The sequence below is a fragment of the Sminthopsis crassicaudata genome, chromosome 5 (genome assembly GCF_048593235.1).
Source record: "Sminthopsis crassicaudata isolate SCR6 chromosome 5, ASM4859323v1, whole genome shotgun sequence".
Lineage (NCBI taxonomy): Eukaryota > Metazoa > Chordata > Mammalia > Dasyuromorphia > Dasyuridae > Sminthopsis > Sminthopsis crassicaudata.
Genome location: NC_133621.1, coordinates 219,823,666 through 219,841,552, shown reverse-complemented (window position 1 = coordinate 219,841,552; position 17,887 = coordinate 219,823,666). Strand labels below are relative to the sequence as shown.

General features: G+C 39.8%; 1 protein-coding gene across 6 annotated transcripts in view; it reads right to left on the bottom strand.

The window, feature by feature from the left end:
* Window positions 1-387: 387 nt before the first annotated feature.
* The window catches only part of ITGA7 (integrin subunit alpha 7), a 28,922-nt gene continuing 11,422 nt past the window's right edge, over window positions 388-17,887 (bottom strand). For 4 of the 6 annotated variants that reach the window (XM_074270092.1, XM_074270097.1, XM_074270091.1 and 1 more), the window contains 16 exons: window positions 15,290-15,385; window positions 14,803-14,864; window positions 14,499-14,668; window positions 12,515-12,664; window positions 12,196-12,311; window positions 11,509-11,701; window positions 11,343-11,423; window positions 11,159-11,238; window positions 10,950-11,024; window positions 10,621-10,723; window positions 9,789-9,965; window positions 9,442-9,558; window positions 4,388-4,501; window positions 3,317-3,415; window positions 3,084-3,209; window positions 388-1,128 (listed from right to left, as the gene is read on the bottom strand). In XM_074270092.1, coding sequence (XP_074126193.1) covers window positions 898-1,128; window positions 3,084-3,209; window positions 3,317-3,415; window positions 4,388-4,501; window positions 9,442-9,558; window positions 9,789-9,965; window positions 10,621-10,723; window positions 10,950-11,024; window positions 11,159-11,238; window positions 11,343-11,423; window positions 11,509-11,701; window positions 12,196-12,311; window positions 12,515-12,664; window positions 14,499-14,668; window positions 14,803-14,864; window positions 15,290-15,385 — 1,990 coding nt within the window. In that variant the 3' untranslated portion in view covers window positions 388-897. Of the gene's footprint in view, window positions 1,129-2,485; window positions 2,599-3,083; window positions 3,210-3,316; window positions 3,416-4,387; window positions 4,502-9,441; window positions 9,559-9,788; window positions 9,966-10,620; window positions 10,724-10,949; window positions 11,025-11,158; window positions 11,239-11,342; window positions 11,424-11,508; window positions 11,702-12,195; window positions 12,312-12,514; window positions 12,665-14,498; window positions 14,669-14,802; window positions 14,865-15,289; window positions 15,386-17,887 lie in introns of all 6 variants that reach the window. The other 2 variants (XM_074270095.1, XM_074270094.1) reach the window with 1 other exon arrangement.

Sequence of the window (17,887 nt, the reverse complement as noted above, 5' to 3'; positions counted from 1 at the left end):
GCTCTCCCAATTATCCCTCCTACCAGGAGACCTGGGAGACCTACTCCTCCTCACTTGATCCATTCTTCAGGAACTGATCCCTATACAGAGAGCAGACTTATCTGTACATCTCTCTCTCTTTCTCTTTCCCCTCTTTCATCTTCCTCTCCTTATCTCCCCAGGTTATTTCAGTCTCCCTTCCTCCCACCCAGGTTTCCTTTGCTTTCCCCAGCCCCAACCTTACTCATGTCATCACTTCCCTATCTCCCTAATACAGCCTGTGTCCAGAAATCACTGGATCAATCTATCAACCCCACACCACACCTAGGGTTATATGGAAAATATAGAAGCAGAGAACTAAGCCAACAATATCAGGGGGCATGGGGAAAGTCAAGGGGTCCTTCATGTGGTACTTAAATACTTTTTAATAAATAAACAGAAGCCACTGAGACAGCCCAGCAAAATGGAGTCTAGAGTTTGGGGGAGAAGTCCCAGGGACAGCCTCTCCCCCTCCTTCTTGCCAGGGCTAAGGCACTTCCAGAGAGGCACTAGGGATATAGTTTTTCCAAGCATTAACAGAATTAAAGAAAACCATGATTGTTTCTCTCTCCCCTTCTAAGTCAAGACATCTTTGCCATAGTGGTCTTACTTCCTTTCTCCTGGATATTCTTTCACAGGCTCCCAGGACTGAGGATAGCATGATGAAGGGAGAAAGGGGAGAGAGAGCAGCAAGACAGGGGGAGAGTCGGTGATCCTGGACCCTTTGGGCAAGCCAACTCTGTGGACAACCTTTTTCTCCACACCCACACCACCCATGTTAAGAAGGTGTCTCTAGGAAGATGTGGGGAGGCAGACTGGCTTTAAGACCAGCTAGAAGAAAAGTGGCAGAGCCATGCCAGGAAAAAGTGAAGAGATGAGCTAGGCAGTTCCCATCTCTGGATGTCCACCGCCTCTCAATTCTGAGTGCCCATCGGGACCCAGAATAGGATGTCCATCAGTACTCTCTCTCCGGGGGGTACCCCAGTTATTCCTCAAGATGGTACCCGTCTTCTCCTCCTTGAAGAGCTGCCGGTCCTCCCGGGGGATCTTTACCGCATGGTACTGGGGCACTGTGGCTTCGGGATACTGCGCCCGCTTGAAGAATCCCATCTAAAAGAAGATTCCCCCAAAGTGAAAGGTTAGCAAGTCCAGACAATAGCTCCAGCGAGGGGCTCCCCCTCTCCTTCCTCAGTACAGAGGAAAGGTACATGTATTTCAGTTATAGCAGACCAATACAGAACTCCAAACACTTTAACTGGAAAGAGAGGTGGATCCTGTATGGCCTGAGTATACATGGACTAAGGAAGCATTCCTTCTCAAAGGTCAAAGGGACCTGAGGTTCAAGTGATACAGAAAGAAAGGTGACATTAAGGGAATTTCCTCTGCCAAAGATCTAGGAAGCTAAGTAGCACAGTGGACAGAGCACCGGCTAGAGTCAGGAAGATTCAACTTCAAATCCAGCCTTATACACTGACTAGCTGTGTGGCCCTGAACAAGAGATTTTTCTACTTGCTTATTTTTCCATCTGTTAAATGGAGATAACAACATCAATCTCCCAGAATTGTTGTTAAGAATAAAATGAAATAATACTTAAAGTATTGTATAAATGCTAGTTATTATAATAATTAGATCTCTCAGCCTTCTCAACACTAGGGGCTCCACGGTGAAACATCATGATCCTCCAACTCTGCCATGGCTGATGGTATTTCTCATTTCTCCTACTCGGAAATTTTCCATTCCTTACATTCTCTATACAGACTCCTACTTAGGCTGGGTTTCTACCTGCCCTTAGATCCCTTATCCTTCTAGGTGCTTAAATGGTTCCACTTGACCCCTTCTCAGGCTCACACTTATACTTCTATAGAATATTACGGATATATGAGATAATTTTCTCACCACCATCCAGTGAAGAAGGGAGGTCAGTTTTGTCATCCCCATCTTACAGATGAAGAAGCTGACGTTCAGAAAGGTACAGTGGTCTTAAAACTAGACCTCCTAACTCCAGGCCTAACACTGTCTACTACCCCACACCATGTGGGCTTATACAGAGTACATTTGTGGACCTTACACATTCTCAATCTTGCAAAGAGAACTGAGACTATAGTGATCCTTGTATACAGCAACCTGGGACCAAACCGCATGCTCAAGCTCCCACAATCTTGTGCTATCCCTCCACAGGCTATCTCATACCCACCTCTATACACTGATGTCTCCTAGAATACACATGCATGATATCTCCCAAATCTCCCACATGCTCACGCTTTCCAGATCTATGCACACTCATTCCACCATCCCCAAGGCTGTATATACTCACTCTTGCACACTCAGGCACCGTCCTTCCCTCCCAACTCCTGCAGGCTCAATATACTCCTGCTTCATCAATTCCCTTTGCACACTCACAGCCCTTGAATGCAGAAGGGACCAACCCCCAGGGGTATGTGCACACATACACACAGAGTTCTATTACCCCACAGTGCCTGGGCCCCCTTGGTCTGCGGCCGAGGGCTGCACAGCCAGATGGGCCCGGTGATAATTGGTGGCAAATTGTAGGCCTTGGCTTCTCCGATGAAAGAAACCACACTGGAGTATTGGAGGAGGAGAGGGTCAGAAGAGAAAGGGAATGGGAAGGCCCAAGGGGGTAGGAGTGGGAGAGAATGGAGGGAACAAGAGATCTGGCATTTCTAGAACCCCTAGAATATTTTGGTTGTCTATGTGAGAGAGTTACATGATTCCATAGGATTCCTGCAAGGGGGTAAAAATCCCAGGTTGATCTTATGAGGCTCTCATCAGATGAGATTTATCTTCTCCATAAAGTTGCAGATCACTCCAAAAGCCTATCAGAGCTTTAATGTGGATGAGTGTAGATGAGAGTGAATTCCCTTCATAAGTGTGATTCTTAGTATAGTCTCTGTTCATCCCATGACTTGTGGGGAAGAGAAGTTGTAAGTTCATTTTCCATGTGTGCCTCATGGGATTCTAAATACAAATGATTTCTCCAGGGATCCCAGTGGAGGAGCCCAGCAGGGCCACCAACCTTGCTAACCCATCCCCAGCTTCATCCTCACCTTCCACATGAGAAGAACAAGCAGAGCCAGCACCAGGATTCCAGCCAGTACAGCCAGTAAGATGACCCACCAAGGAACCCCACCAGCCACCACAGCCACAGGGTCCAAATACACAGGCACAGGGATCTGCAAAGAGAAGGGTTGAAAAAAGATTTGGCAAGGGGAAGAAGGGGGAGAGTGAAGGTAGAAATGAACAAATTGTCCTCCTCCCACTCCCAAGCCCTGGGACACACCTCTATATGGGAATTTCTGAGCACCAGATTCTGTATAGATGACTTGACAGTGATATTGGCTCGGACAATAATATCCAAGGATTTCACATCTGTATATTCCTAGAGTTGGAGGATAAAGAAAAAATGTGTCCACACACATGCCCGATCTAAACTCCCTAAGGGTCCCTAATCTCCTAATGCCCCAGAAGATCTGTACAATTTAACACTGACAGCTATTAAAAACACCTTTAATGTTCAAGGTAGAATGCTTGATACACATATAAAAAATAAACAGAATCAAAAGATTTCAGGCTTTTAAATTAACCTACAATTCAAGTGGAAGTCAGAACAATGAAATCATTTGAGTTTTCAACGGAGGAGTGTAATGTTCTTCTCTAAAATGTAATCTTCTCTGGGAGCAGGTTTCTTGGGGTGTTTCTGGAGGCAGCCTTCGTTTCAGTTGAGTGCAATCACCCCAAATGCAGGCAAGAGTTAAAGTACAAATCCTTCCCTTGGGGCTCGGCTAGTTTTTCTTTTAGAAGCCTTCTGTAGTCTTGGTTCTCAGAGCTTAAGCTGCCTTCTCTGGCTTGTGAATCATCTTGACTGAATCCTGGCTGAGGCTCTTGAGAACTTCTAGTAGGCTTCTGTTCCAGTGGGCTTGTCCTTTAGTGGGCTTGTCCTCTCTGACTTCTGAATTTCCTGGACGAATTCTGGTTGAGGCTCCTAACTTATATATGCTCTTAAAAAGGTGTGAATCTTATAGAACTATAATTAAGTACTAGGTATATTAGTGAACTAGAGAACTGTTAAGTACCATGCTAAATTAGATAACTGACTTAGCACCTTGTAAGAATCCTAACAGAGGAGGAAAAAAGGTAATTTCTGATAGAACAAAGGGGATTTGCTGCTCTAAAGTAATCTGTTCCTACTGCTGCCCTCATCCTGAGAAAGGCATCTCCCCAAATGTAGTAAAATTTAGAGCTGGGGGGAGAAGGTAGAGGAAGAAGGCCCAGAGATGCAGAAGTATCAAGATACTTGAGAAAAACCACAAAAAGGAAATTCAAAATATCTATGATACCCAGTACACTTTACCTCCAGGAAAGTACTGTTCCACAGGCGGCCCCAAACATGGAGGACTGCCTCCCGGTCAAAGCTATATAGCGGGCAGCTGTAGACAATGCAGTTGGCAGTGTGGTGTTCACAGTCCTAAAAACAGTCAGGAAAAGACTTTATTCTTTGACCTCACTACAAACCCAGATATCCAGAACCCTCAAATCATCCTCTTCCCATCATATAACTTGCTACAAGCTCAAATTTTTCCTATAAGCCAACCCCTCCCCTCTCTCCCACTATTGTTTCCAACACTCCATATTTTGCCCTTTCTTCTGTGTACTGAAGATTGTTCTCAGGTGTAATAGGTCACTTTGGCATTCTGATGAAACTGAGGACTTCTTCTCATGAATAATGTTTTTAAATGAACAAAATAAAATATATATGATTACAAAAAAATCCATTACATTGAAATATAACTATCAAAATGTTTTTAAATAAGCCATAAGCCCCCCAAAAAATCAAATATGATATTGGATTTGCCCTATTTGGCCCCAAAGAACAAAACAAAAAACAATATGGATGAAAGTTGCAAAGTCTGATATTATCTTTTTAAAAAACCTTTCTAAGAATTTGTACATATGTGATGGGAAGCTTCAAAAGTAGTGAGTTTGGGGGATAATCACAAGACACTTTTCACACAAAGTCATCTCAACAATTGGAGAATTATCAATTGCTCAAGCTAAGCTGAATCAATATATTAAAAATTATAATTCTAACTAAATTAATTTAATTATTCAGTGCCATACTAATCAAACTACCAAAAATTAGTTTATGCAGCTAGAAAATATGATAATAAAATTCACCTGGAAGATCAAAAGTTCAAGAATATCAAGGGAGTCAATGAAAAAAATCATTAGCAAATTAAAGGAGCATAGAAAAAATTTCCCTGTAGAATCTATGGATAAGGGTTGAATTTATGATCAAGAGATAGAAGAGATCATGGAAAATAAAATGAATAATTGTGATTATACTGAATTAAAAAGGGGGTTGTAAAAACAAAATCAATGCAAGGAAAACTTGGAGAGCAATTTGGAACTATGCCCAAAGGGCATATCTGTGCTAACTCTTACCCAGCAATATCCCAGACATCAAAGGAAAAGGAAAATTACTTATACAAAAATATTTACATTTTTGTATATAAATTTATCTTTTTATGAGGGCATGCCCATCAATGAGGGAATTACTGAATAAGTTATAGTAAACAATTGAGATAGAATGCTTTTGTGATTGAAGAAATGACAAGCACGGAGCAGTTAGACACTACAATGGATGGAAAGAACACCAGCCTTGGAATCAAGAGGACCTGACACTTTGGGCAAGTCACTTAATCCTTATTGCTTCAAAAAATATTTTTAAAAAGAAATGATGAACAAGATGCTTTCAGAAAAACCTGAAAAGACTTACATGAATTCATGCAGAGTGAAATGTACAGAACTGGAACATTTTACACAGCAATATTATTCCATGATTGCTCATAAATTAAGTAGCTATTCTGATCAATACTATGATACAAGACAATTCCAAAGCACCCATGATGAAAAATGCTAACTTCCTCTAGAGAAAGAACTAGTGGTATCTGAATATAGATTAAAGTATATGTTTTTTACTTTATTTTTCATGTGGATTTGTCTTTTCTTTTGCAACATGGTATTATGAAAATATATTTTGCATGATATATATACATCATATGTATAATCTATATCAAATTGTCTTCACAAGGAGGGGGAAGGGAGAGGAGAGAATTTGGAACTAAAAAATATTGTTAAATTATTTTTATATGCAATTGAGAAAAATAAAATAAAAGGAGGAAAATGGGGAGAAGGTAATGGGTTTCCTTCAGTCATTATTGTAAAGACCAAATAAGATAAGAGTTTTGACTATGCAGTTTCAATTTCAACTCTTCATCATTATTGCTATTGTTATGATAGAACTTTCCTGGGGCATTGAGAACTTCCTGGAAATACTTTGCATAAAATGCCTTTGTTTTAATGAATTTTATTGGCATTCTTTCTTTTTCAAAATCACCTAACATTTAACAACTCTCTTCAACGTAACAGCTAACCATGACTCCAGAAGTACCAGGATAAAACATGCTTCCCCCGTCCTAAGAGGTGATGATCTCAGAGTACAGAGAAAGACATGGCCAGTGCAGGAATTAGTTTTGCTTGACTATCCTTACTTGACTTCTATGTCTGTTTGTTTGTTTTTTCCTTGGTGAGAGGGAAATAGGAAAAAGAGAAAATAGATTTTTATTAATTGAAAAAATGTAAAAATGTTTAATTTAATTTAAAAAAAAAAGGTTTCTCCTCCTCCCCCCGGCAAAAAAGTAGTGGGGTTTCCTTCATTGGAAATTCTCAAATAGAGGCTGATTGCCCACTCATTGATGTGTTACAGTGGAGATTCCTTTTCTTCTGGTCTGAGTTGAACTATATAACCACAAAAAGTGCCTTCCAATTTTAATATTTTGTGGTTCTGTGATGCCCAACAATCATCCAGCTTTCATCATAAGATTTTTAATAAGGAGAAACCAACTTCTTTTAAATCAATTTATTCCATTCTGGATCAAGAGCTTTTTATCTTCAGTCTGTGATCTTTTTTTAGAAAATATTTTTATAATTGTATTACAATATCATTGATTTCCCTCACAATCTGATGTATTTTATAGTATACATTTAAAACCATGATTCTAAGAAAACTTTTCTCAGATTGTCAAAAAATAATACTGAAAAAATACTGAAATCCCCTGTATTATCAATGTCAGTCCAAAATGGAAAAATAAAAGTAGATAACTAGAACTGGAATCAAGAAGACATGTTCAAATCCAACCATCAGCACTCAGTAGCAGTGTGCCCCAGGTAATAATAATACTAATAAGTAATACTTAGATAGCACTTATTATGTGCCAGACACTGTACTAAATACTTTACAAATATTATCTCATTTGATCCTCACAACAACCCTGGGAGATAGGTACTATTATTATCTCCAGAAGAAACTGATACAAACAGAGTTCAAATTACAAAGTTACTAAGTACCTAAGATAGTATTTGAACTCAGAGCATCCTGACTACAAACTTGGCATTCTATCCACTGTATCACCTAGCTTCTTTGCCCTCTGATTCACTTTCCTTATCTATAAAATGAGAATAATAATGGCACCTACCTTACAGAATCAAGTGTTCTTTGCTAACCTTAAAGCATTAAACAAATGCTAGCTATTATTATATTAAACTATTAGAGACAGCTAAGTGGTATAATGGGGACCACATCCTACCTGGAGTCAAGAAGACCTGAATTTAAACATGAGATGTTCAAACATGAAAATGTCTTTGACATTAATAGCTGTAAAACAGGGCAAGTCATTTAACTCTGGTTTAATTTCTTCATTTGTAAAATGGGTTGTTGTGAGGATCAAATAAAATAATATTTGTAAAATACTCAGCACTGTGCTTGATACATAGTAAGCATTATATAAATGCTAGCTATTATTTTTATAAAGTTGTTGCAACTTGTAGTCAAGTTGCAAACTTGGGTCTTTCAGAAGTGGTTATTTCAAAGACCACAAATGCATATCCACACCAAGCATAGTTATTCTGATCTTTCTTTAATGTCAACAAAATATACACTATTACTAAATATAACAAATAAGCAAACATACTTTCTGCAGACAGAATGCCTCTCAAATAACCAACTTACTATTTTTCAAATGTATATGTAGAGGGGGAAAATATATGTATTTATTTAAAAGCATTACTGAATTCATGTATTTTCTCAAGCAAATAGTCCAACTGCTTTCATGAAATTTCTTTTTACATTAAAAAAGTTCTTCATTGTTCCAAAAACTAAATTCCTATCAATGGACTCTAAAATTTCAAGTAATTTTGACCACCAAGTCACACTAATGACTCTTATTAAGTTTGAAGTCTACTAAAACCCACCATGTTTTTCTAATAATTAATTTCTGTCTAGCTGTATCTTACCAATCCTGTATTTGAACAGTTGATTTTACTTTGACTTCAGTGCAGGATTAAATTTCATTTTGCTGCCTCAGACTAATGGTCCAGCAAAACAAAAAACAAAAATGTGCACACCATTGTTGCCCTCATCCAAATCACTATCCAATGAAAGAGACAGAGAGACAGAGACAAAAACAGAGAGACAGAGAATGCCAAGGATAGAATCCTGTGGCATTCTACTAATGATATCCACCCCAATTTAATTGATACATTAATCAGTATTATTCAAATATTCAGCTGGCAGTCCCATCTAAATATATTATATCATCCATGATTATCTTATCTTGTCCACATCCCTCCAACACCAATATACAATCAACTTTCAATTATCTAGAACAAAAGAAGGAAAAATCTTAAATTTCCATCTGATTATTTTTTTTAAATGTATATTGACCTTCCTAATTCAGACAATTATTAAATGGGTTTATAGTCTCTGAACTCAAAATGATAGCATCATGGGAAGTTGTCTAAGACAATGAGGAGATAAATCAACTCAAAACAAAATTTTACACAAATAACCCAGAACTTCTAATCAGCTATCATCAAATACATTTTTCACTTGTCCATGCAAGCTAAGTAAGTCTCACTGAGTTATTTTGCAATCATGTGTTGCTTCCTCTAAATCCCAACACTATCCCCTGGGAGCTCTCCCAGGGACAAGAACCTTGATATCTCATGCCTTGGTGATCTCATTTCTACCCACTACCCCAAATTCAACACAAGACGCTGTCCACAAGTCTGGTTACAAGTTTTCACTACCAGATTATGCTGGGCACCTGTCCACTTTCAACTCATAGGACCATTGCTTTTAGAGCCAGAAGTTATCTACTTAGAAATCATCCATCCCAATCATCTTGTTTTACAAATAATAAAAAAAAAAAATCTGAAAACCAGCAAATGAAATAATATGCCTAAAGTACTAAGGACAGCCTTGAGCAAAAGATTCTGTGATTCACAATTCAGAACTCTGCCTGTTTTAATCACCCAACCCTCATGTCTTTCCTGCGTTGTCCTCACCAGGGTAATCTTTTTCTTCTTCTCTGCAGAGGCCACAGACCACCAGGGGCCTGAGCTGCTGGACTTGGGCTCTGGCTGTCCCAGTTCCCGCCTCTTGCGATCTCCAATCTCCCAGTCCTAGAGAGGGAATACAACAAGGCCCAAGAGTCTCAGGGTAATATCCGCTCTTTTTCTCTTCCTAGGCTAGATGCACACTAGAAGGGATTAGGATTAAAAGTGTTGTCCTCTCCACCCCTAGACTTATAAGATATCCTCCCCAAGAGTTTAAACTCCATCTCTGCAGCTTCAGTAGTCTAGCCACCACCTTTCCCAGGCCTCTTTCCTCAACCCTCCTGACCCAGTTATACCAGTCCAAGGATGTTGGCTTTGGGGATACAATTCCCCTGATGCCCAGGTCCTCGTCCACCCTCCAGTTCCACTCGCATTGGATATAGGAGCCACTTCCCATTGGCAATCTCGTGTGGCCACATGATATTTAAGAAAGCTGAGCCCAGAGTGTTCAGTGACTGGCCCTGGTTAGAGACCTATAGGTACAAAGTAGAACAAGAAGTTTTTGATGAGTACAGGACCTGGCACTCCTTCAAGAGTTCACAAATATGTATGATTGCACAAAGGTAGAGACTTGGGTGAATGGTGGAATGGAGTGAAAGGTGGGCCAAGAAGGAGAGGAAGGAGACAGGGCAGAGAGTCCACTGAAAACTCAAGAACAAAGCCTTTGGACCAAATATTATGATCTGGAGGGAAGGCTGGAGATCACAGTAGGACTTGAAGAGAGATCCAGTCCTGAAAAGGACAGAAGTCTAGAAGGCAAAAAAACATCCTTCCCTCCCACTCCAGTCTCCTACCTAAAAGATCAGGGGTGACTTAAGGGCCATCATTTCTCTAGAGTAGGGATTCTTAACCTAAAGTCTATGAATCTGACTTTTAAAACATATTTATATTTTTATAACTATTTCAATAAAATTGGTCTCCTTTGGAATCTAATGTAACTTTATTGTATGCCTTTAAAGACATATTTCTAAGGAGTCCAAAGATTTACCATCCAGAGAGATCCAGGACACCCACAAATAGGTTAAGAATCCTTTAGGGGTATAATTAATCCAATCCAACTGAATAAATATTTATCAAGCTCTTGCCCCATACAGAGTATTATGCTAGGCTCTAGTTTAGATCACTCACCGTGATCTCATATTTGACTTTGCTGCCCACATCCCTCTCTGAATGCATGGCGCTCTCGCCCCTCACCACACCGGAAAAGAAGAGCTTCTCAGGAATTACCTTCCTAGGGAGAGAAATAGGAGATGGACATAGGAAATGGAAAAGGGAAATAAGTACAGAAATTAGGGAGAGTTAAGTATGGAAGTGAGAGAGAAGTAAGAATTTGGTTAAGGTCAAGAGCCCGAGGGAAGGAGAATAGATAATCAGTCTAGAAGCTGGTAGAGAGTACCCTGCCTCCATCATGCTTCCCACTCAGCAAAAAGCCTCCAAAAAACACTGAAAGCGCTTACCCTACTATGGACAGTGGCAACTCAATGACAACTCGGGCAAGGGCAGTGACTGGATGCAGCTCCTGCTCGCTGATTCTGGAGGAGTGGCAGTGGGAACAGGGTTGCTGGAGGTGAAAGTATAAATAACACAGGCTTCCAAGCCCTGGCCACCCCTTTCCAGTTCTCTATAGCCTCTCCCAGCCCCTATAGGGCAATGCCCCTGGTCTTACGTGGCCAACAATAGCTCCACCTCTAGCTTAGTGGTCTCAATTGTGATGCCTGAAGTTCCAAGAATAAGGTAGAAGGTCATCTTGAGGGAATGGCAAAGAGAGAATGCAAAGAAAGGACTGTTATGAGCAGTCGCCATACATAAATATGGAGGAGTAGGGGAAAGAAGTAGTCAGAGATACTAACCTGTGCTCCTCTCTTCATGGGGTTCCCCAGCTCACACTCCACTTGGGAAGCATTCTCATTAGAGAGACAAAGGGGCTTTTCCTAAAAAGTAGATAAGAATCAGATTAGGTTATTGGACATCCCAGTCCCTCTTCTCTTTTCCAGGTGTCTACCATAGGATCCTTACCGCAGGTTCCAGAGCCCGCACCCCCACATAATGCAAAGAAGTGGGGAGGGAAATTAGGAGCTGAGCTTCATGGGCGTCATCACCATCAGCCTCAGGCTGGGCTGGGTCTGAGGGCAGATTGGTGACAGTCAGCTCTAAAGCAATGACTGGCTGACCACTCAGAGCAAACAAAGCTGTGGTTCCATCTTCTTCCCTGGAAGAGTTAGAGATGATGTTCAATAGAGGAATCATCCTCTATATCTCTGTCTCTTTCTCAAGCCCCTCTAGGCCCAGTCTTTCCCTAGTCTTCTGCCCTTAGGCTCTTATTTCCAATTCATCTCTCTGCCTCCTTTTCTTCAACTCTCTCTCTTTTCCCTCAATTCTCTACATCATACTACAAACTCAGCCCAGACCCAAAATACAGGATCAGTATTTGGTCTGGAGGAAAACCCATCAGTTCTCTTTACTCTGCCTCATCTATGGGTTTGGCCTATGATCAAAAACCTCTTTGAGACTCAACTTCTCTCTTTTCTGCTACTTTCTTAGTTCCTCTAATCTCAGTCTGTTTTCTTTGGGGAAAAGAATGGCAAACCTTCCTACTTCAAAGACTTCCTAGGTAACACTACCACCTCTGAAATGTCTTTTTGTGAGGTCTAGAGACCTTGGCCTTTTCATTCTTCCCATCTCTTCCCTTTCCTACTTCCTCACATTGGCAATGCATGGAACTCTGTGTCCCCAACCCGGGAACAGAATTGGACCCGTGTGAGCTGCAGGTTGCTCTGGCAGATCTTATCTTCTCCACAACCTTGTTTGAGAAAGTGGACCTAAGGATGATAAAGTGGAGAGAAAAAAAAGAGCTCACTGGAAATGCCTCTTTATAGCAGTGCATCCTCCCACTCAAATAATACCCAGCCCCATTCAGGGTAATGATCTCTCTCTCTCTCTCTCTCTCTCTCTCTCTCTCTCTCTCTCTCTCTCTCTCTCTCTCTCTCTGTACACACACACACACACACACACACACACACACCTCTGTCCTCTGGGTACTGGGCTGGTGGGCATTAAGGATGGGTGCCAGTGGAAGCAATTCTTGTCCAGGGACCTGACGCTGGACTCGGGAAGGCTGGAGGCTATAGGACAGGGTCACTATGACAGGCCGAAGCTTGTCCTTGACATTCTCCTGGAAAGGCAGATAATAAAGGGAAGAAACCATATATAGATATATATAGATATATATATAATCCCCAAGTCTTCAGTCCCCCTCATGTCTCCACCAAAAGCCCAGTTCTTATTCAACTTGCTCTAAAAGAAGCTGAAAGAAACAATCATGAGGCAGGGAAAAGCTAGAAAATGTCCAGAGAAGACTGGAATGCTCCAGATATTGTCCTAGATGTAAGGTTCTAAAACAAAGGAGTTTCTGTGTATCACAAAAGTTCACCAACTTCATACATGTCCCTTTTTTGTTCTTCTTTGCATATCGTCAAGATCATAATAAAACAAAAAAATGAGCAGAGCCTATCAATCCTTTGAACAAATATCAAGAAACAGTTTTCTGTAATATTCTCTCTAAAATATAATTTTCTCTTGTTGGGGTTTTTTTGGGGTCCTCTGGGAGCAGCCTTCATTTCAGTTCAGTAAGTGCATCTGGGGATTAAGGTCTAAATCCTTTATTGTCTCTTTCCAAGTCTTGTCTCCTTTCCTGCAGCCCGGTTAGCTTTCTTATACTTCAGATCCTTTATTATCTCCTTCCTGGGGCTGGGCAGCTTTCTGGAGAGGCTTTCAGTCTGGCCTTGGTTCCAAGAGCTTGAGCTCCCGCCTGCCTACTCTGGCTTCTAAATTTCCCTGACTTCCAAGGGTTTGTGCTTCAGCCTCCAACCACAACAAAGGTGGAAGATGGAATGAATCTGTCTCAACCTCTGAGAAATTCTAGTGCACTTTTCCTTCTGCCCCTGAGAGCTTCTCCTTATATGCCCCACACCAATCATTATATCACTAGTAAACCATTATTTGTTGTAGGATTAAATCAATGCTAAACTAGATTTAACCATTGTCTCCTCAGTTCCACTGAGTACCTTGTTTCAAGTTCTGGCCCATAATATCTCCTTGTAGGATTAAATCAATCATACTGAACCATGCTAAATTAGATAACTATTGTCTCTATCAGTTCCACTGACTTAGCACCTTGTAAAAATCCTTTGTTTCAAGTTCAGAGTTCTGGCACATAACAATTTTCCAAATTTCCAAAAGGTCCATGTATGATGATACCACTATCATTAATACTAATATATAATTATATATTAGCAATAATAATAGTAATACAACTGTGATGTTATGAAGAGATTTAACTAGGATAGTCTTTCAAGATTTGCAAAATGCCTTCCTCACAACAACCTGATGAGGTAGGCAACACAAATATATCATTCCCCATTTTGCTGATGAAGAAACTGAGACTCAGTGGTTAATTTTACAGCTGAAAATGATATTTACAGCTTCTGACTAAACTAATATCAAAAGGTCTCTGGGAAAGAGAGAAAAGAGGAAAAGGGAAGGGAATAATTTTTTCCATTGTACCTATGATATTCTAAACACTGTGTTAAGCACTTTTTGCAAATATTGTGTCATTTGATCTTCACAACAACTCTGCAAGACAGGTCCTATTATTAACCCCATTTCACAGCTAAGAAAACTGAGACAAATATCAGATTTGTTCAGGGACATACAGCTAGTAAATTTCTGAGGCTGAATTTGAACTTAGGTATTTCAGGCCCTGCACTCTATCCTCTAAATCTTCAGCTGCCAAGAAAGGGGAGTGTCTCTATATTCCCTAGCATGGAAGGAAATATAATCCATATGGACCTGGGGTACAGAAACAAAGGGAAAGTGGACTGATCCTAGGAGAGGATTTGGAGACATCTTTTGAATACTAGATAATAAATGAAAAGATAGGAATGACTGGAAAAGCAGGGAGCTGAAGTGGAAATAGGAGAAGGAGATAGGTCAAAGGGCCTGCTAACCTGCAGCTGGAATGTGGCATTCCCACAGGCTCGGTCATTCTGGTGTCTAAGCCATACAGTGCCTGAGCTCTGATGTTTGGAGTCAGCAGGGCTTCGATTCAGAAAAGACACACGGGGAACTTGACCCCGGAGCCGCCGGTCTGTGTCCCCATCCAATACATAATTCAGGCCTGGTAGACAGAGAGAAAGGGCTGAGAAACAATCCCACTCTGCCCCTGTACATCCCCACCCCTCCTCACACAGCATCCACCCCTCACCCATAATGATCTAGTTCAGGGGGAAAAAAGCAACGATCTTCACTCACCAACACTAGGATTGTAGTTGCTGGGATTGGCAATATAACTGAAACAGACTCTCAGGTCCACACTATGGACAGAGAAAACAATTCACCAAGTCAAATATTGTAAAGACTGAGAGCTCTAAATCCTGCCCAGCTCCTGTCCTTAGGGATGTGCTGATCTGATGCACCAAGTCCAAATGAAAGAAGCCACATTTGGAAAGCAGAGTTAAGGAAGGGAAGAACTGAAACTCAGAAAGCCCAGAGCCACAGGCCCTAGGACCTAGCTCTCAGAATTTATAGTTAGATTAGAGATTATCCTGTTCCCTCCTTATTTTAAAGATAAGCAAACTAAGGTCCTCAGAGGCGAAGAGAGACCTTTACCAAAGTCTCTCAGCTAGTAAATATCAGGTGAGATCTGGACTCATATCCAGATCTTCTAACTTCTATACCCAGTGCTATTGCTCTGACACCGACTGTCTCCCTCCCAACTCCCCCAGGAGATCTGCCTCACCAGACCATGTGGCCATCAGCACAGTTAGGCAGCTCTAAGTCGATGGCTCGAGGTGAGATAAAGATGTCATGGGAGACGTGGAGGACAGGATGGGACCTAGAGATTGACAAGATGGTGCAAGGTGAGGGAGGCTTATATAATTAAACAGCAAGGAGATCATCAGGTATACAATATTAGAAAAGGTTATACCATTGCTATAAACAAGAAAGAAAGAAACTATGACTCTACAAATGATATGATGGTATACATAGAGAAACACAGAAAATCAATTTTTAAAACTGGTTGAAACAATTAACAACTTTAGCAAAGTTGCAGGATATAAAATAAATCCACATAAATCATCAACATTTCTATATACTATCAATAAAATATATTTAAAGTATCTGCTGGCAATATAAAATATTTGGGAATCTATCTGCCGGGACAAACCCAGGGACTGTGTGAAGACCATTACAAAATTCTTTTTACATTACAAAACGCACGTCTAAATAATTGGAAAAATATCAATTGCTCCAGGAAATCAATGAAACAAAAACAAAACTCTGTGACATTCTGTGAAGCAGAGTGGTCTAGTAGCATCAGATCTCAAAGTGCTTGATTACAAAGCAATAACCATCAAAACAATCTGGTACTAGCTCAGAAATAGAATGGAGATCAATGGAATGTATTAGGTACGCAATACACAGTAGTAAACAAAAACAGTAAACATTAATTTGATTATCACAAAGATCCAAGCTTTGAGAACAAGAACTCACTAATAGATAAAAACTGTCAGGAAAACTGGAAAGCAGTTTGGTAGAAATTAGGTAGAGACAAATAACTCACACCATATACCATGACAAGGTCAAAATGGGTACATGATTTAGATATAAAAGTTAATATCATAAGTAAATTAGAGGAGCATGGAAATTTTTCCCTGTCAGACTGTGGATAAAAGAACTTATGACCAAACAAGGGAGGAGGATCACAGGGAAGTAAAATGGATAGTTTTCAGTGCATTGAATTAAAAAAAGGGTTTGTACAAACAAAACCAATGCAGTCAAGATTAGAAGGAAAGCAAGAAACTGGGGAAAGATTTTTACAAGTTTCTCTGATAAAGTCCTCATTTTTCAAATTATCTAGAGAACTGAGTCAAATTTATAAGAAGGCAAGTCTTTCCCCAGTTGATAAATGCTCAAAGGATATGAACAGGCAGTTTTCAGAAGAAATCAAAGCTACATATAATCATATGAAAAAATGCTCTAAGATCAATAATGGTCCGAAAAATGTAAATTGAAAACAACCCTAAAGTGCCATCTCACACCTATGAAATTGGCTAATAGGATAGAAAAGGAAAATGACAAATAATGGAGGTTATATAAGAAAACTGGGACACTGTTGCACTGTTGGTGCATTATGAATTGATCCACACATTCTGGAGAACAATGTGAAACTATGCCCAAAGAACTATAAAAATGTGCATACTCTTTGACCCAACAATACCACTACTAGGTCTGTATCCCAAAGAAAGCAAAGAAAAGGGAAGAGGGTGTACATGTACAAAAATATTTATAGTAGCTCTTTTTGTGGTGGCAAAGAATTAGAAATTGAGGGGATGCCCATCAACTGGGACTAGCTGAACAAGTTGGGGTATGTGATTATGATGGAATGCTATTATTCTATAAGAAATGACAAGCAGGATGGTTTCAGAAAAATCTGGGAAAACATGCAAAGTGAAGTGAACAAAAGCAGGAGAACATTCTAACAACAATTTTGTAAGGATGACCAATTGTGAATGATTTGTCTACTCTCATCAAGACAATTCCAAAGGATCCATGATGAAAACTGCTCTAATCAAAGAACTGGCAAATTCTGAATGCAGATTGAAATATACTTTTTTTTTACTTTCTTTATTCTCATTTTTTATCTATTTTCTTTTACAACATAGCTAATATGGAAATAAGTTTTACATAACTTCACATATATAATCTATATCAGATTGCTTGCCTTCTCATGAGGGTAAGGACAGGTAGGAGGAAGAGAATTTGGATTTCAAAAAAAGTCTAAATGGATGTTAAATATTTTTACATGCAATTAGAAATATTTAAATGAATAAATAATTTTTAAATGAAGAAGTTTCAAAGAAATTTGGATCAATTTCTATGGACAGATGTAACGTGAGAAAAACCAAAACAATGTATATTGTACTGTCAATATTATAAAAACCTATAATTATGGGGCAGCTAGATGGCACAGTGGATAGAGCATTGGTCCTGAAGTCAGGAGGATCTGAGTTCCAATAGGACCTCAAATACTTAGCATTAGCTGTGTGACCCTGGACAAGTCGCTTAACCCCATTGCCTCATATACACACATACATTTAAAAAAAAAAAAAAAAAAAAACCCTATAATTCTGAAAAACCTAAGAATTCTAGTCAACACAATTATTAATAGTGATTCCATGCTATCATGTACCATTCTACCATGAACCATACTACCAATTTCTTGACAAAGCAGCAATAGACAATGCCAAAATAGATACCTATATTGTTTATCTGTGCTTACTAATTACAAGGATTTTCTTTTTCTTTCCCCAGTGAAAGGAAGTAGTAGAAAGAA